The sequence below is a fragment of the Oxyura jamaicensis genome, chromosome 3, assembly GCF_011077185.1.
Source record: "Oxyura jamaicensis isolate SHBP4307 breed ruddy duck chromosome 3, BPBGC_Ojam_1.0, whole genome shotgun sequence".
NCBI classification, from domain to species: domain Eukaryota; kingdom Metazoa; phylum Chordata; class Aves; order Anseriformes; family Anatidae; genus Oxyura; species Oxyura jamaicensis.
In genome coordinates, this window is record NC_048895.1 from 52,167,920 (window position 1) to 52,187,845 (window position 19,926).

At 35.9% G+C, this 19,926-nt stretch overlaps 1 protein-coding gene across 13 annotated transcripts in view; it reads right to left on the minus strand.

The window, feature by feature from the left end:
• The window catches only part of SYNE1 (spectrin repeat containing nuclear envelope protein 1), a 301,148-nt gene that overhangs the window by 76,000 nt on the left and 205,222 nt on the right, over nt 1-19,926 (minus strand). For 10 of the 13 annotated variants that reach the window (XM_035322952.1, XM_035322953.1, XM_035322955.1 and 7 more), the window contains 12 exons: nt 19,221-19,382; nt 16,933-17,127; nt 15,006-15,179; nt 12,909-13,100; nt 9,362-9,496; nt 8,615-8,721; nt 6,796-6,946; nt 4,442-4,576; nt 4,125-4,280; nt 3,220-3,429; nt 1,618-1,719; nt 161-280 (listed from right to left, as the gene is read on the minus strand). In XM_035322952.1, the coding sequence (XP_035178843.1) occupies nt 161-280; nt 1,618-1,719; nt 3,220-3,429; nt 4,125-4,280; nt 4,442-4,576; nt 6,796-6,946; nt 8,615-8,721; nt 9,362-9,496; nt 12,909-13,100; nt 15,006-15,179; nt 16,933-17,127; nt 19,221-19,382 (1,839 nt within the window). The remainder of the gene's footprint in view (nt 1-160; nt 281-1,617; nt 1,720-3,219; nt 3,430-4,124; nt 4,281-4,441; nt 4,577-6,795; nt 6,947-8,614; nt 8,722-9,361; nt 9,497-12,908; nt 13,101-15,005; nt 15,180-16,932; nt 17,128-19,220; nt 19,383-19,926) is intronic. The other 3 variants (XM_035322962.1, XM_035322950.1, XM_035322951.1) reach the window with 2 other exon arrangements.

Genomic DNA, 19,926 nt, shown 5'->3' on the forward strand with positions numbered 1-19,926 from the left:
GAAAAAGTAAATGAATGAGGGAGAAAGCTTTCAATCTATTGTACACACTGAAATGCTTTAAAATATGCTTTCCTAAACTGCCTTATGAACAACAAAAACAAGAATACTAACACCATTCATATCACTAGCCAAGCTCTAGGGTAGAACTTATGAACCTTACCTGGAGCTTAGATAGCTCTTGCACAGCAGGCTGGTCAATTTGCAGCTTCTCTACACGCTTTTTTAATTCATTGATTCCAGCATCTAGTTCTTTCAAACCTTCTTCTGCCTGCAGAATGACCTGTATTTGAAAATTAAATCATTTAATTTCAAGATTTAATAACAAAACTGTAACTAAGTATTTATCAGTCCTCTTCATAGGATGAATCTGATATAATGAAACTTTAAAGGATACTGTGAAGTTACATACTATTAATATAGAACAGGCATAAAAGGATGCTTAGTTGTTCTAACACCACCTTAGAACATTCTTTGTAGTAGTATTTATTCCTGTCATAGCTGAGCACCAAGCAAACAACCATTACAGCAGAAAACATGCATGATAATAAAAGAGCTTTGTGCAGTGCCTTTAGAGGACCAGAATAGGGGTAATATTACTGTCAAAGAAAAGGAATTGTACATCCTCTTTTACACTTGGAAAACTACAACTTAAGCATATAGATTGGTCTTTGCAAAGATACACAGGTGATAATTAATCAATGATTTTTCTATTGTTAGCATGTTGTTGAATGGTGTCAAGCTGTGACATGGGAAGTTTAGGCTGGATATCAGGAAAAGGTTCTTCACCAAGAGGGCTCTCATACACTGGAACAAGGTGCCCAGAGATGTGGCCATGGCACCAAGCCTGTCAGAGTTTAAGAGGTGTTTGGACTATGCTCAGTCATATGGTCTGAATTTTTGGGTAGACCTTCCAAGAGTTGGACTCACTCAATGATCCTTGTGGATCCTTCCAACTCAAGATATTCTATGATTCTATATTTCCCTATTTGATAGGTATATTAATCATATAAAAATTAATTTTAAACAAACCATGGACAATAGGAAAGAGAGAGAGAGTGCTACTGCTCTTATTTTTATATGAGACTTTTTTTTTTTTTTTTTTTTTAATTGATTAACAAATATAAAAGACTCAATACTTCTGTTTAGCTGAAGGATAAGTCTCTTCCTCCCAGTCCCCTGCTGGTACTAGACAACAGTAGCTCTTGGGTAATGAGAAGCCTCTGTGGAAAATAACCCTTAACATACTTCATTTAGTTATCTAATTGTTGGCAAAACAGAAACAAGGAAACAGAATAGATTTTGTCATGTTTTTAACTAATTATTCATCAGGCAATTCCTGATTAAAACAAAACAAAAACACAATTATTGCCTTAAATTAAATAAGAGTCAAGATGCCACTATAAAGCAATGACAAAGAAAGTGCCTTTAGTTTTTAATAAAGTACATGAACCAAACAATTTTAAAATAACTTTGGACATTTTTTTTTCAAATTTTTCAGAAAATAGTGTATGCATAACTAATTTAGACCATACAAAGCAACAGTTCTCTGGAATCCATTTATACCTTGAAGAGAAACTTTACATCTTATTTATTTTGTCAACTAATAGTTGTTAATACCTGCATTTGTTCTGTTTCTGGTTTCTCAGCTGCCTCTGTTAGCTTCTGTAGAACCAAGTATTTGTTATCAGCCAGTGATGTAAACAGGAGCTTCAGATCATTCTATAGGAGACAATAATGACAAAAAATTACAGAAAATCTCTGCACAAAGCAACCAAAAATATCTTATGTTCCAAAAGGTTTAAAGCATTGCAATGCTGCAATGTTAGCACTAAGGAATACAATCTATTCAAAACTGGAAGTGTCATAATTATCCAATGCAAAACATGCAACATTGCTGAAAGTGCATAACTGGATGTAAATGAGCAAAAAGTTAAAGCAATTCCTATTTAAAACAAAACCTATGAATACACTTCTGCTTTTCCCTTCCAATTAGATAATTAATAACCAAAGATCAGTTAGCTTTATTTAACAAAAATGTTACTTTTCTGTAGTTTATTCAATCACATACACTTGTAGATAAGCTATATTTTATTTTTTTAGACAAGTTGTATTAGTTACTAACTTCAGTAAATAAAACAATATAGTAAACAAATCTTCCAGACATTACAAGACCAACTATACATTACAACTTTTCCCAAGTTACCATTATTATTATTTATTTATTTTTGCCATGCATTCATCACAAACAGACTACTAATATTGGTAAAATAGAAAATAATCAGTACATTTTTCTAAGACTTTCACCATTATGAAGGTGTGCATTGTTGAGTTTTTCATGCAGTAATTCTTTTAAATACTAAATCTCTGGTATAACAGTAATGTATAGGAGTCTAATCAACTTGTCTCCTTTCTTCAAAAGAAAGGTCTGAGGTCTGTTCTTGACATTTTTTTTCCCTGCCTATTAGAGAGGAAAGTCTGTGGAGTTTGGAATATTAACACCTGTGAAATGATGTTCCTAATCTAATGACACCAGGAATCCAGGAATCTATTTTTTTTTTTTTCCTAAACCATACTGGAGGCTTTTTATTATAAGAATAGGAGAGAAGGTAGTGCTTATCAAGTAAAATCTGAAAATATTTCTGAACTCTGAAGAGATTTCAAAAAGCGAACGTTTCTCCCATTCCCTTCTTCTTTTTTTTTTTTTTTTTTTTTTTTTTCCAGCTTCACTCAATATGAGTGAATATGCCTTGAGATATGAGTTCCCACAGAAGAATGGGATGGCCTAACAGTGTTCAGAAAAATGGGAATCAATACTGTTTTCTATTTCATCTCAGATAATGAAAACAGTTCACTTTATCATTTATGAAATCACAAAACATGTGGAGTGGATCTCTAAAGTTGCTTTTTCTCCTTTCAGGTCAGTAGTCAAGAAATTCTATTTATTATAATGCCAACAGGGTGAGATGGCATGATCCCTATTGGATGGATGATCCCTTCTATAATAATGTCATGAAACATGGGTCTTCTAGCAGGGAGTTTAAATTTTGGAAAATGATTTACGTGCCAAGTTTCATAGCCTAAGAGAGAATTTAATTTTCAATAAAAACCTGTGAAAACCTGTTCTCTTGATTTAATACCAAAAATTATAATTGAGAGTCAGATCCTTTATATCACCATTTTACATGTAACCCTGTTAATTCCTTCAGATGGACATCATACCTTGAAAGTCACTATTTGCTGGAGCCTGTCTTTCATCTGGTGACATCTCTGGTTTACTACTGACTCCAGTAAAGTCAGTCTTCCCAGGAGACAATCCAAAGTGTCTTCTATAACATCCTTGTTATCACGATTCTCTGGAAATGTCTGAGTAAATAAATTCTTGTTCTTATCCATTTCCTCTGTTATCTCTTTGATTTCTTTTGCAAGAGACTGATTTGGTAGAAAACAAAACAAAGTGACAATTAGACATTCTAGAAAGCAGGCAAACATATTGTCATAACCATTGCCCATTCTGCAATAATTTAGTGTCTTTTTTTACATTGTTAAGAAACAGACATTAGACAAAGTTATGCAACTATAATTTCTGTCAGTGAAAAAAATAAAAATAAAAACCAAATACTCTGAGGAACATGTCCTAAAACAAGGATTAACCTGCCCAAATGATCCCTCCCTCTGAATAAGAGATTCAGGAAGCAGAAATACATGTAGCTGCTGCCTTATGTCAACCGCTATATGAAAAAGCTTTTCTTCCTCTCTCAGTGTTTTTCACATTGATGAGATTATACTGTTTCTATATCCCAGAGCTTTCCTCTCCCTTGTTTGATTCATTTCAGTTTCAACAGGGTGGTGTTTGCTAATACTGAGCAAAGAAGTTAAACAGAAGAAAGAGTCTGTATTTAATTCTCTTCTGACTAGGCAAAATTTTGGTCAGATTCTGTTTTCTAAAACATTGTCTACATACTCAGTAAATTTATTTCTACAAGTAGCAGTGTACTGCAGTTACATAGAGGACTATGACAGCGACATGTTACATAAAGACAATTCTAAAATTTTCTTTCTAAGCCACTATATAAAATATAGCCTTACTGTCAGTTTAAAGAAAATCCTATTCATGGATTCCTTACCTCTTGTTTGGAGAGGTATATTTCTGTTTCTTCCTCTGGTAGCAGAGATGTAGTAACAAATACGTGTTCTTCCACACCATCTAGCCATAAGGAGGTAGCTGCGACTCCATCATACAACTTCTGTTCTATATGTAGTCTCTCTTCTGCCTGTCCAGCCTGGGCCAAAGGAACCAAAAAACTCCAGAGCAGAAGTACAAGATACTCTCTCTAACATCTAATATTAGGGAAAGGACAGGATTTCCTGGTGGGAACTAGAAGAGTTTGCATTTTAAATGTGTCTCTGATGAAAATCAGAGTAAAGATGATTTAAATGTTACCTCAGATGACACATCTTCAAAGGCCTGATTCAATTCAACCAGTACTGGTGACACGGATGATTTATCCTCATCCTGTCCTTCTGCTTTATACAAAGGCAGTCCAGAAATCAGTCTGTTTGGTCTGTGATAAAGCTGCTGAGAGACAAATAGTAATTACAGTGCTTCTACAGTATAGGGCACAAAGTTCAGCTATACAAGTTCTACTACACCAAGTAATGCTCATGGCCCTTCCACAACTATTCTGTCATGAATGTTCTTGTATAGAAGATTGCTCAACAGGAGGTTCAATTCAAGTGTAAAATAAATAACTGCTCTTAAAAGAACCCACCATATAGTTATGTATACTGTTGAATGAGTACAAGATATTTAGAACTTTGAAAGCTGAATTTAATACAGTGTGATATAAAGAATAGTGGATCTGGGTCTATTGATAATAAAATAGAAGATGTACAGTAATACAGGTACTGGACTATTCCTAGTTTAGTTGATGAATCTGTTCCTTTCAGTAAAAATTCCATGATTGAAATCATTTGCTTCTTTGTCACATACTCACGATTTAACAGATAAACTCTAGGCAGGGGCTGGGGGACCAAAGTCCCTCACACTGTAAGCAAAGAGCAGGTTCAAGACCCCGTGATGAAACTGAACAAGTACAAGTCTATTGGGTCCAATGACATGAATCCCTGGGTCAGGTGGGAACAGGCTGATGGAGTTGTCAAGCCCTTCATTGTATTTGAAAAGTCACAACAGTCAGGTGAAGTCCCTGATCACTGAAAAAGGGAAACATCACTCCTATTTTTAAAAACAGTAGAAAGGAGGACCCGGGGAACTACAGACTGGTGCCTGATCATGAAACAGATCCTCCTGGAAGCAATGTCAGAGCACATGCAAGACAAGGAAGTGATGTGAGAAAGCCAGCATAGCTTCACCAAGGGCAAATCATGCCTGACCAGTCTGGTGGCCTTCTATGATAAAGTTAGCATTAGTTAACAAGGGAAGACTGACTGATGTTTTCTACCTGGACTTCTGTAAAGCCTTTAACATGGTCCTACACAGCATCCTTGTCTCTAAATTGGAGAGATGTGGATGTGAATGGTGGGCTATTTGGTGGATATGAATTAGCTGGATGGCTACAGCTAGAGAGCTGTGGTCAATTGCTTTACGTCCAGGTGGAAGACAGTGATGAGTCGTGTCCCTCAGGGATCTCCCTTGGGACTGGTGTTGTTTAATATCTTTATCAATGACATAGTGCAATGAAGTGTATCCTCAACACATTTGCAGGTGACACCACACTGAGTGGTGCAGTTGAGAAGTGGGTTGTGAATTGTGTTGAATGAGGTTCAACAAGGCACAATGCAAAGCCCTGCATCTGGGCCAGGGCACTCCCAGGTATGAGTACAGACTAAATGAAGAAGTCATTGGGAGTTGGCCAGAAGGCCCAGTGTATCCTGGGCTGCATCAACAGAGGAGTGGCCAGCAAATGGAGGGAAGTTACTGTCCCCCTCTGCTCTGCCCCAGTTGGAGTACTGCATGCAAGTCTGAGACCACCAGCACAAGAAAGATGTGGATCTGTTAGAGTGGGTCCCAGAGGAGGGAAACAAAGTTGATCCCAGGGCTGAGGCACCTCTCTTATGAAGAAAGACAGAGATTTGGGGATGTTCAGCCTAGAGAAGAGAAGGCTCTGGAGAAAGGCTCTGGGGAGACCCCACTGCAGCCTTAAAGGGGGGTTATAAAAAAAGATGGAAAGCAACTTTTTACTCAGGCAGGTAATTATAGGACAAATGGGAATGGTTTTAAACTAAAAGAGGTTAGATTTAGATTAGACATTAGGAATAAATTCTTCACTCAGAGGGTGGTGAGACACTGAAACAGGTTTCCCAAAGAGTTGTGGATGGCTTATCCCTGGAAGTGTTAAAGGCCAGGTTGGATGGGGCCCTGGAAACCTGATCTAGGGGGTGACATGGCAGGGGTGTTGGAACTAAGGTCCTTTCCAACCCAAGTCCATTCTATGATACTATAATTCTATGATTCTCTAAGTTGTCACCAGAGGTCAATTTCAGAGAGACAATTTGTTACAGAATTGTCCTGAATTACCTGAGTAGGTCAAAATTTTGTCTAATCCTTCTTTTCTTTCTAGCTTATTCACCTGAATAATAGTGCAATTTGAATTACTTCAAACAAGAGCAATGCTAGTGCCAGCATTTATATATTTTTAAAATGTCAGAAAAAGAAATTTCTCCGTTTTCTTTGCATTAATAACATCAGCTTAATTCATTTGCTATACACATACTATAATTTGTGTTGTGATAACTCCTTTGACAGAGAAAACACATAGAGAAATTAAAAATAGCTACCAGCTGTTCATGTTCTAAAGCTTTCTGGAGAAGCCTCTGCTTGTTGTTGAATTCATGGTTCAGGCTTTCCCATTTCATCTTCAGCTGCTCTTCAGATGAGGGTTTCTCGCCTTCCAAGCTCAATTCTTGAGAGAGTGTATCAGGCTTCTCACTGTAATGGGAAAATACATAAAGCTTAAACAAAAACAAAAATGATAATACCATAATGTGTTTATTTCCTTTTTCAATCAGGAAATTATATGTTAAAGTTAAGTGCTACTTTTTACAGCTTTTCCTTGTTATTTATTTATTCCTGGTAGTAAGACAAGGCTTGTTTGTAACAGTAATTGATCTTGTCTGATGAGATAAAATGTACTTTCTAACATGCTGTTAGAATTGTGAGTACCCTGAATAAGTCAGAACTCCCAAAACAGACGAAAACTGTACTACATAGGAATGCAACATTTAAACAAGCTTTACTTCAAAGAATGAAATAACAAAAAAAAAATATCTGGTTCCTTCCTCCCCTCCTCTCTTGACATGCCAGACATACTTGGATATTTCAATACAGGGCAAGTGTATCAATGTACATATGAAACAGTTTTCCTATGTAAAATGGTAATGTGGTAAACAGTTAATTAAGCTATTCATTTTCTGATTTTTTTTCTTATAGCGTAACACATCATGGAGGGAAACCATGGTAGATAGAAGAGGTAGATACAGGTTAAGTACTTTTTAACATTATAAGAAGTAAACACATTGAATTAATACAAATGTTGAGGAAAACAGTGCATTCTCTATGCATAAATCCTGGTACTCCTGTCTCATGAATCACCTTCATGTTCTAGACTTTGGTGCTGAAATATAGAGGAATTGTTTTCCTGTTTTCCTGTTTTCCTTGCCAACCCAAGCTGAAGGGTTGACAGCTCCTTGATTCAGAAACTGACAATGTCCATTCTGATTTCCTCTTCCCCAGACCTGGCCCTTGCTGGTCCCTGAAGGTTTGCATTGGCAGTAAGAAGCTATTTTCTTCCACCTTCTCTAAAGCAGAACTCTCTCCCAGACAGAGCTAAGGCTTTTAAAGAAAATTACTTCCCCCAAATGGGTAAGTTTGCATGGAAATTTAGACCAGAGATGAAATTCAAAACACACAGGGCTACAAAAAGAGAAACATTCACTAACTGTGGGAAAAATAAAATTAAGCAAGATCCTCTCATCTGGGAGGATCTGATTACAACAGTAGACTATAATGTTTTACATAGATTTAATCTATGATTCACACACAAATGCTGGACCAGAAAGCTATAGTAATGATCCACTGTTTGTCTAATGAATCCTACTAGTTTGCAGTTTTAGGGGAGGTTTAGTTTGGATATTAGGAAGAACTTCTTTACTGAAAGGGTTGTTAGTCACTGGAATAGGCTGCCCAGGGAAGTGGTTGAGTCACCATCCCTCGAGGTCTTTAAAAGACGTTTAGATGTAGAGCTTAGGGATATGGTTTAGTGGAGGACTTGTTAGCGTTAGGTCAGAGGTTGGACTCGGTGATCTTGGAGGTCTCTTCCAACCTAGACTATTCTGTGATTCTGTGATTTAGAATGATGCATGGTAATATGAATAAAATGAATTTCTGAATATATAAGCACAAAACAATTTGTGCTATATAATATATATATATATGTTAAACTCTCTAACTACAAACTAGAACTGCAGTACCCTAGGTGCTGTATAAAAGCAACAAAGCAAAAATTTAGAGGAGCATATGTGGAACAAGGATGTAAACATAGGGATGACAAGGCATATGGTCAAAGAATTTAACTTTACAGAAAACATCTAAGTATACCTTATACTTAGGCTTTCTGAAGCACCTTGCTGTGTTAGGATTTCTTCTCCAAGGCATGCTACTGACCGCAGCAGATTCTTCTGCTCTTCTAGCTCTTGTTCCAGCTCCTGACACAGCAATTTACAACAAAAACAACAATAATAATAATAACATCAATGACAACAAAAAGACAAACCTGAAACAGAATGTTTTTGCTCTGGAAAAAATATACCTATATTAAGCAAAGAAAACTAAACTCTATCTGATATGGCTTACCTGAGCACCAAAACCAGAGCAAAATCTCCACCCAGGGAGACAGAAAAATCGGGTACATAGACTGAATGGGAATGTTGAACTAGTTGACTAATGCAGTATAGTTCCTGGAATCTAACCCAGTGAGGATGTCTGAGTATCATGCAAAACAATATACCCTGAAATACGTGTATCTTTTGCTTCTATAAAGATACTAATGATTACTATTTTGAGCTTCATTTCCTTACAGCAACTCAGATGGTTCATCCAATTTCATTTTACTGATGCACAACAGAAGTACAGAATGACTAAGTGAGTTGACCATAGTCTCCCAGGAAGTCTAGTCTTCTTTGCTGTTACAGACAAAAAGCAGTGAACTCAGAATCATAATTACGGGAACATTGGGCAAGAAAAAGTGTAAAAATGAAGATTTCAGAGGAAAAAATAACAAGAGAGCTCAGCTATATTGTTAAACATAATCTAAAAATAGGAGTAAAAAAAATGTAAAACACCAACTTTCTGTTGCTGTAGAGTGCTCTGTTGCTGCTGTGAGCGAGTAGTTCTTGCTTGTGCCAGCCATTCTTGGACGCTGGGACTTTGTGAAGAAACCAAGTCCAGATTGTCCTCCTCCTTTTCTTGTAGTGATCCCTGCTTTAAGAAAAAAAAAAAAAAAAAAAAAAAAATTTACAAAATTTCTTATATTGCTAGGGAGCTGGGAAGTCCCTACATTACATGTTCTTTCATTTTCTACTTTTCAAGTTGCTGGCTCACATAAATTCTGAAGTGAGCTATGATTTCAGATTTCTGACTTTTTCTGGTTTTTGGTTACTAGCAAGAAAGCATCTCTAAAAAGAAACACACAGCTCCACATTTAATTATCAGAATCTGAGACCAGAGATCAAGAGACCATGGACTGACATACTCCTAAAGACAGTTTTTCCTCTCTGTGTTTCCTAGGAACAAGTTTATAGAAAAAATGTTGTGCTTGTAAACAACAGAATTTACAGGATATCAGATTAGGGAAAGAAAATATTACCCGAGAGATAGAGAAATAAAGAGGATTTATTTTTTTAAAGGATAAAAAAGGCAATCTTTTTTGTAAATTCTAAAAAATAGAATTCCCTATATTTCCTATATGCTCTAGGGAAAATAGCAGTTCAGCTTGTAGTTTCCTTCAGTGAATGATCTCTAGTTTTTTCATTACATTTGCGCAGATTGCTTGATTTCACTTACATTTGGAGTGAAGAAGTTCCTTTATTCTGGGAAGAATAGGGTTTAAGAAAGGTTTAGAAGCTAAAATACTGCAGTTACATTCTGGGAAGGAAGGTTTAGAAGCTAAAATACTGCAGTTACATTAAGACAAATGGTAGTCCTGCAGTTTCTACAGTAGTAAGGAGTTTAAAAGTGCTTGTGGCTTTTGTGGATGCAATGAGGTTTTGCAAATATGCTGTTGTACATACTTTTTAGACCAAAACTGTTTGTGAACCAACTTTTATCATTCTCCAATCACAAAATACATACAATTGTGTTTTCATTTGAATTGAATTCTGCCTGAGAGAACTATAATAATTTTCCTTTAAACAGACAGGGAAATTAATGTTTGATGCTGTCTTTCCTGGGGAGTATCCACTGCAGCACAGAAATAATTGGAAAATCCCAGATGAAAATGGTGATAGAATGGATCTGTCAAAGGAGCTCTACATCGTACAAAGTTGTATCAGTCACATTATTTTTGTAGAACTGAAGACTAAAGTTGTTATCATCTGTCATGTCCACACTCTGCACCCCCCCCCCCCCCCACACACACACACACTTTGGAATAAAAAGGAAAGCACTATATTTAATACAAAATCAGTTTTACATTTTTCTTTTATAAGGACTCTAATTTTTTGCACCTAAATTACAGATGTTAGAAGATAACAGGACAAGGCAATGTTTTGTATATTTTTCAAAGTGCTTGAAAAATGCTGCATTTGAAATCAATGTAATCTGGAATACTCAAGATCCCAGAATGTTTCTGATTATTTTCAGTGTTTTGTTTTATTAATAATGGACTTGGTCTCCATATTACTTTTTTCCAGATCATTAATGACAGATGCAGTTAGAAAGAAAGCTAAAATTGCCCAAAGAAATCACAGAATTTCACACTGGCTCTAAAAAAGCCCTTTGCCACAGGAATAGCAGACATGCTGAAATACTGCTAGAAAGAAAATATAGCTCCATATTTACAGTGATCTTTGTCTTGCAGTGCAACTTGGGTGCATTTCGTGGGTGCAGGTTTGTCTGTGTCTCTGGGCAATTACAAGTTTATAATACACCTGGAGAGAAGCGTGTTTCTCACATGCATGAGCTGCAATATTGTTAGTACGTAATGTTTTTCAGTGTTAATGGCAGGGATTAGAGTTAGTTTGGCCATCTGATGTTCTGAGCCTCAGTCTATAAGAAATTCTTTATGCCTGATTGTTTGGAATAAAAGCATTGTAACATGAGGGGCATGAATTCAGTAAGATAGAATTTGCAATATATATTCTAGAAATTATTTTAACATTTAGTTAAACATCCTCTTCTGATACGGACTTCTTTTTTGAAAAGGTAGCTGTTTTGTTACCTAAACTTATTTTCTTCCATAATCCACAGGTGAAGTCCAAAAACTGATTGCCATTTATAAAGTCTTTCATGCATGATGTAGTATCCTAAATTAGTCTTATTATACATCTTGAAATTATGAAATTATTTTAGATATTAGAAAAAAGATCCAAAAATTCTGCTTTAAGTTTAAGTAAATTAAATCACACCATCATATTTTAAAATTCTGCTGACATATTTTAAAATGCAGCAGCAAAGGCTAATATAATTGTACTTAGTATATCAGAATTTTGACTATATAATAATAATTATTATTATTATCAGAATATATCAGATTAATATATCAGAATCATATGCCCACATGCTGTTAGTAACACTTTTCATTTGCCCAATATATGTAGGAAGAATATTAAAGAAAGACTGGGGCAGCAGCTTATTTTTCTCCTTCAAAACAGACATTGTTCTTGGGCCAAAATATGAAGCATTTTGCATATTGCCTCAATCTTAGATGCAATACCAATAAATACCTAGGGTTTCTCTTTCCTGCCTCCCACCCTCACCCCTCCCCCCTATTTAATTTTGTTTGTTTGTTTTTGGTGAAGTTATGTCATACTTTATAATTATCCAATTGCTCTGGGCTAAAAATAGTTGTTAGCACATTAACTGACTTTTCAAGCTAACCTCTCAGTAGAGTTTAATCTGCATTACAAACTAGAAATCTTTGAAGCTTATCATGTTTAATTTGCACAACAAAGCCCAGGGAAGAAGTAAAAGAAAAGGAAGGGGAAAGCGGTATGTTACAGCAGAGGAAGCAAATTCAAAACTAGTCAGTCACATTACAAGGCTGGGTTTCTTGTGTGTATTCAGTTTTCTACATGCTAATTTGACCTAAAGAGTGACTAAAACAAGTGTTATATAAAATTAACTAGTTATAGTAAGCAGACCAGTGCTCCTAGGAATAGAAACCTAGGACAAGACTGATGTTAAATGTGTCTACGTTTATATAATATTTTGTTTAGTTTAATGATGCCACTGAGTATTAGCCATATTTAAAATATTTAATTAGTTTGATGTTATACGTTATGGTGTGCACACTATGCATGGAAACGTGTTTAGGATTGTTCTTCTGTTGCAGGGAGGAATCCTGCCCCAGAGCACATGTAATCTACAGGGACCGTGAACAGGAGCATAGTATATTCAGACAGAGTTAATTATCTATCTACTTTATTATTTTCCTTTCATGCAGATAGTGAGGTTCAGTGCAGATAGTTTCACCATGAAGTGGTGCTTGAAATGATAAACTAAAGCTTGTTCAGCAGTTCTTTATTTTTTGAGTGTAAATCCATTTACTAATTAAATATGAATAGCTCAATCTAAAATAGTAGAATATTTTTACTCCTTTGCCCAGTTGCATAACACTGCTATGAATTTCCCAAACTCCTGCCCACTGTGAAGCCAACTACAGAGAGCCACTTACCTGAATGTTGATCTGTTTGTCATGTAGCACTTTCTGCAGCTCCAGAAGACTGCCCTTCAGTGTCCTGAGCTTCACAGCCAGCTGCTCTGCCTCGTCCTTGGTGTGAGCCTTCCCTTCCATAAGCAAGTTCTCGTTGTGCACAGACAGCTCTGATAAGGCCACCACCTTTTGCTCTATTTCAACCAGCATGTTCTGCAGCAGCAAAAACAAAGAAGCAAATTCATACATTTTCCAGCATCTGTCACGTTTTCTGGCAAGGAGACCTGTGGCATACCTCACCCGTTGCCAAGCTAACAGCAAGCCAGTTTTTCATTGCTTTGTTTTCCAGTCCCTTTCAAAGTCCTTATGAATATGATCATAGGCATTTGCATGTGTCATTTCTGTTTACAACCTTTTTTTCAAAATAGGAATTTGAAAAATTATTTGAAACAAAGGATTTGTTGTAGAGATGTTACTTATTTTCGCATTAATTGTAAATGTGGCTGAGATGCTGGACTGACATCCATAATTACAAGAAATAGAGCACACACAGATGGAGATACTTCTTTCCTCTTCTTCCATGTACGTTTAGTAGAATCCGTTCTACCTGTGTGTTGCTCTGACTAAATTGATAAGCTTCTCTTCTTGCTATTTGCTCTTTCTGATTGGTTCATGATGGACTTAAGGATTTTCGTATAATCCTCTTTAGTCTAAAGAAAGACTTAAAGTGACAAATCTCTGGCATGTTTATTCTCAAGAGCTACTTTCCTGATGTTCCATTAACATGGCGCATATTTTGATTTTCCAAATTTAAAGCTCACAGTATTCTTGCTGAAAATCCTCGCCTAATATCAGTCTTTATTTCCATAGCCACTGTCAAGTACAAGCTTAGAAATATTGCCCTTTGAAGGAATGTGTGCAGGATGAGATGGGCAGAGTCTCGAAAATGTGGAAAAAATATGGGACTTTTTAAAAAAACTTACTGCATTAAGTTTTTAAGACTTCGCTAAAGAACAGCAGTATTAACTCATCCACAGATTTAACTGTTCTTTTTAGTTTTGAGTTTCCTGGAGATTATATTTTTTAAAAATATTACTTTGTTCAAGATCACAGAGTTTATATACAACAATACAGCTGTCAAAGATGAAAGTATGAAAAAACATCTGAGACTGAGTGGAATGAAAATTCCAATAGTGAAGCCATGTCAGAAGGTGGAAATATAACTAGATGTTATAATATATCCATTTTAATTCATCAGACTTGTATGAAACTTGACTCCCATTTATCCCAAATTAGTTGAGTTCCTTGCTATATAACATGAAAAGGAGTCCTAAGTCCTAAATTTGCCTTTTTTTTTTTTTTTGTCTTATCATTTTAACCATAATGATCACATAGTTCTAAACTGTCCTTTAAAAATGGAGAAAAAGCACTAACTTGTAAACTTGGATGAGTTTTTAATAAAAGTCTTTTTAATAAAATTATATGCAATTACTCCTATTGCAGAAAAAAATGTTTTTTTTTTTTTTTTTTTTTTTTGTCAGATGTTTTGGTATTCTGTTAATATTAAAATAATAAAACTAATAACTGCTGATGACTAAACCTTAAATTTGGAACCTAGGTAGAAATTACTCCTAAAGAAAACACAACACTGTCCCAGTCACCACTGCTACTGAGATACTGTTCTTCAGCTGGAAAAGGAGTAGGAAAGTGCACTGCAGGTGTTTTCATATATATCAAGTGAGTTGTTCCACAACAGCTTGTGTGAGGTAAAAACAGTAAGACAAATACATGGCTCTTAAAGCAAAACAAACAACCCCTCAAAGCTGTAGAGCTTTGAACATTCTTGCAATCAGGTTTTGTTGGTTTTCTGCTGTTACGTTTATATGTGCATCTTAAATCACTGTGCAGTCTTTAACAACAAATGGAAAAAAGGCTTTAATTTCACAAATCATTGATGGTGCTAACCAAACATTCCTAAGGATCTCAGAAACTTTTTCCCCTTTAATATGCTGGCTCATTCCACTCAGTAATGGTCTTAATATTAATGTTCCATATTTACCTCTTCATTTGAATAAAGTTATGCCCTCCCTCTTCATATAAATAGACTGATAATTTTACCTGGCAGTCCACCAGCTGAGCTTCCATATCCATAGGTTCCTCAGCAGTAACCAGAGCAGTGTCCAGCGTAGCACGGGTATTGAGTAGCCAGTGGTCAAGCTCATCAGCTTCACAGCGGTACCGTTGAAGAGCCTGCTCTTGCCGCTGTTCTTCCAGCTGCTCACTCAGTTTTTCCTAGAGGTATAAATTACAATGATATTTTACTTTTGAAAAGCTGTACATCATAATAGTTTTTGTTTGGTTGGTTTTTGTTTTTTTTGTCCCTCCTCTCTGTTTCTCACTGCTTCTATATAGTATTCTTTAAGCCAGGATAAGCATTTTCTTTCATAAGTTTGAAAACTTTACAATATATTATTGCTTTCAATTAATGAACAATTTTTCTTGGTGACTGAATTCTGTTTCAGTTAAGTTACTATTTTTACTTACTTAAGTAGATGTCCACTATTAGAACCTCCTAAAGGTGAGGCCTTTTCTGCCTCCTTCTGCAATTCTCTTTGGGTCCCACCATCACCCTCCCCCACCCTGATTCAGTTTGCTTAACTATCACAAAACTGTTTACTTAGGGAGTAAGATGCATGGATAACACAGAGGTGGGAGTGGACCACAGGGAAAGAAGAGGAGCCTTGCCTTCTTTGGCAGCAGCAGGCTGTTAGGTAGTCTTAGCATCTCATGAGAGACATGAGAGTAAACTTCAAGGTCCCAGCAAGGTACTGGTGGGTTTCTGGTGCAACCACCATGGGTAGAGAAGACTAAATAGCTGTCTACCTTGTTCAGCCTCTCAGAGGATCCCTGACTCATGCTTTATCTTATTAGTTAGTTAACATCTTCTCCTAAGTGCCATCAAGAAGATCCTGTAGGGAGCTCAAACTACAAACAGCAAGATCCTTATTCTATTTCGAGCCCCATAATTTTAGGTAAAGGCCATTTTTCTTCTGAGAGGGAAAAAGTTAATGCTTTTTTTTTTTTTTCCTTTTTTTTTTTTTTTAGTATAATTTCTATTTTCTAAGGATGTGTTCACTACCTCAGGTGACTGCACAGGAGATGATACACCCTGGGACTCCTCTGTAGCCCAGGTAAATCCACAGAGCAAAATCCTCACACAGTCTCCTAGAACCAATTCAAGTTTGAAATTATAAAAGCAGAAGTTGATATGTTTATGAGTTCACTGTTGGAGTTCTCAGAATTACAGCAGTAAATCAGCCCTGCAGCATTCAAAGTAGCCAGATTGTAGCTAGCTTTAGCATGAACACATTTTCTCATACATACCTGCTGCGTTATACACATAAATATTCCTATATGTAATTTTTTTTATTTTATTATTATTATTTTTTTAAATCACCTTCATGTTAAAGGATTTTTGGTAAAGTTGGTAGACAAAGGAATAAGAGAGTCCATCTTCCATTATTAAAGTGTGCATGCAAATCACTCGGAAGATGAGCAGAGGCAACAAGTCAACAGTTTGGAAGATGAATTATTTCTTGGTTTGAAATTTCCCCCTTCTCTTGCTTCCTGGTTTGGACAGATGACTCCTCGAAAGTTTCAGTTTTACTGTAGATAGCTGCTTTTAATACTTGCAAACTACTTTTAATAAATGCACTCCATAACTTCTGTGGAGGACAAGGAATACCAAGAAAATAAGGCACTTATTGAGAAAATGTCAATGAGGATATTAAATAAAAAGTAAATATATGCACAATGTGTTTCCAGAGTCTATCTAGTTTCTTTAAGAGGAGGGGCTGGCTAGGGAAGAACAATAATATTTTAGGGAAAGGAATTGTGAGAAATGAGCAGAAATGAAAATGACTTATTTCAATTTGAAGTATTCACTAGTGATTAAGAACTTTGGTTAAAGTACAGCTCTTCCAAAAATGGCTCTCAAAATCTGGAATGCAATCCAAAGGACTACTTTTTAGAGGTTTTTTGGTACCTCTAATAGCTGTCGTTTTCCTGATGCCTTCATTCGAATTGTGGCCATTCGCTCTGCCAAGACTGTGAGAGTGGACTGCAGTGCCAGCTGATCAGCAGCTTCTGTATCCCGTGATTCTGAAACCAGCTCCTGTGCTAATGATGTCTGAAGCTCAGTGATTTCTTCTTGTAACATTAGAATTTCATCCATCAAAGCCTATTTAGAAATGAGAGCAGAGAAACTAGTTCATCTGTCAGAGAGAAGAAAGTATCTAAGGGTGTATAACCTTAGTATAAAAGTCAAGGTGACTGTTCCAAAGAAGCATGAGGAATACAACAATGTAATGTATCACTGCTGGATTTCATTCCTCATCTTGAGTTTCAAATGTATCACAAGAAGGAAACTTGTTGGAAATATTATACATACAGTTTTGTTCTTCCAGAAAACTTTCCAGAGGGTATTCTAGTAGACAATGTAAGGATAATGAATGAATGAGTGAGTGATGAGAGAAAGAGAACCAGGGGCATGAGTTAGTTTCCAGGAAGAAATATACTAACTGGACAAAGAACATACAACAATATACACAAACATCCAGAGAATAATTCCGTGGTGTGAAAGACATTTCTACTGTAATTCTTAGCCTGTAAATCAGCTTCCAAGACAGATACCTAATGATGTTGCATTATCAATCTCTTAGAGCAAGCACTTTACTTTCATATCTAAGAGTACATACACATTGGATACAGAAGACAACACGTTGCTGCAAAAGACAGATGTTATCCTTTGCAAGTCAGAGTTCATACTGAAGTGAGACTGGCCCTACCAAACTGTTTCAAGTTATCAGTTAGAGCGCTTACAACTGTGATTACGACTTGGTTATGTATGTTTGGTTTCTAGAGAGCTATTTAGACAAACCTGCAGCTGTATTCTGCATTTGAGTATTGTACTGACTCAAATTTTCAGCATCTGGAGCAAGGGAATGGCGAGTGCAATTTAGACAAGTGTCCATTGACTGATAATGACAGAAGTGTTTCTCATTCAGTGTACTATTTTGGTAAGTCTTTTGTAACATGTTGGCTCTTTGTCATATTAATGTGTTCTCCAATAAACAAATTTGCAAGAAAAAACAGCATGTAACATCAGATCTTTTACATCATGATTTTCCTTAGTATATAGTGGTGAAATTCTGTGTCTGTAATTATTTGAAGGTAAAAACTGCAAAACATACCAAACCAAACATCTGAGCTTATATTTTCATTGCAAGCATAATGAAAAAGAAAATAAAATGAATCAAGTTGGGAAGCCTAGTCCACACTTTTTTTTTTTTTTTTTTTTTTTGTAATTAATGAGTTCAAACCAAATTTGAAATGGCTCAGTGTTGCCATTATACATGCAACAATGTTTGAGACCTGTGTTGGTTGCATCTTCCTCCAGCCTACATGGATGACAGAAAGATAGTGTTACCTCTCTGAAAGCCTTCTTCTGGGTTCTTTACATTCTGAAGATAAACATCTGCCAGGGAAATAATCCATTTGTATTTTTGGGCAGACATTTGATGCAGACTTTTTATTTGCTTGACACTGAGTATCCAGCATCAAAATGAGTTAGAAATGGATAACCTTTTCCTCTAGCATCGGGGCTGATATAGTAAAGTTCAACACAATATTCTATTTTAATTCTTTGTCTGTAATACTAACATTAATAACCTGAAAAGGAAAAGCTTCCTGGTGAAAATAATTGCAGCATTTTACCTCAGAGAGTTACCATATTCTCTTATTGTTAAGAGCATAATTTCTCAAGACTACCCTTGAGAGGGAATTTTTTGTGTGCTTTGGTTTGTTTGTTTTGTTTAACAAGGCAAAAAGTATATTTAGATCAATTTACAATGCATCAGTATTAGTGATGATCTTAGTAAAACTGGGAACATTATATATAGTATCTCTCTATAAATGTACTAGCATATATTGCTAATAGCACTGATGTTGAAAACCAGTATATGTAGGTGTCATTGAACACAATCTTTGACAAAAGATTTTGCTGAAAATTTTGGTTGGACAAACATTATATATACATATATTCTTACTTTTTATTATTATTATTATTATTCCTTTAAAGAATCCCTGTTACATCATCTTTAGAAGAGTGGGAAGTCCAGAAAGGCAAGACATACAGTTACCATGGATAATACAGCTACTGCATATTGTTGAGTCATCCAACCAAAAACAATGCTGCTATCTAACAACAAAAGGAACTAAAGATACAGAGGTAATGCATGGCCTCCCTTTATTTCTTATGCAAAAAGTTTTTACCTGGTGTTCAGCCATCTGGCTCTCTGGACTCTTGGCTGGTTCCACACTCTCATTCAGTTTGAACTCAGTGTTCTCCATTTTACTGGATATAGACTGGAGTGTGTCCTGATACTTCTGCTGACGTTCAAGAGCTTCATAAAGGGTGCGCTGTTTTTCACTTATCTGATGAGGAATAGTAGATATAAGTTCTAACCTCTGATACAGGATTTGAATGTTTTTCTGCTTCATACATCCCCAGGCTTACATGACTAAAACCAAAAACTTGCAAAATCGTTTTTCAGAAGTATAAATTAGAAATCAGAACAGCCATATTAAAATTACTTATATGTTTAGATATCATCAATCAAATTCTATGATCTGTGACTGGAAAAAAAAATCCACTTTACTATCCAGGGATAAACTATGGACATTCTCATGAATTATTACAGATTTTATGCACTCATTCATGTACATACACACAGTTTGATAGAGGCATAGTTCATTATAGCTGCTGTACCTTTGCAAAGAAATAAAATACATTGTATGTAATAAAATCTGTAGCCATTTTGATACATCACTGAATGACTATGCTACACTACTATGCAGAAGTGTGTTAAGCTGACTCAGTATTTGGAGGAACTGGATACTTGGCCCTTTTTTACCAACATTTCCGATATGAATTGAATTCCATGTCAGGTTACGGAATATTATCTGACAACAGCTAATA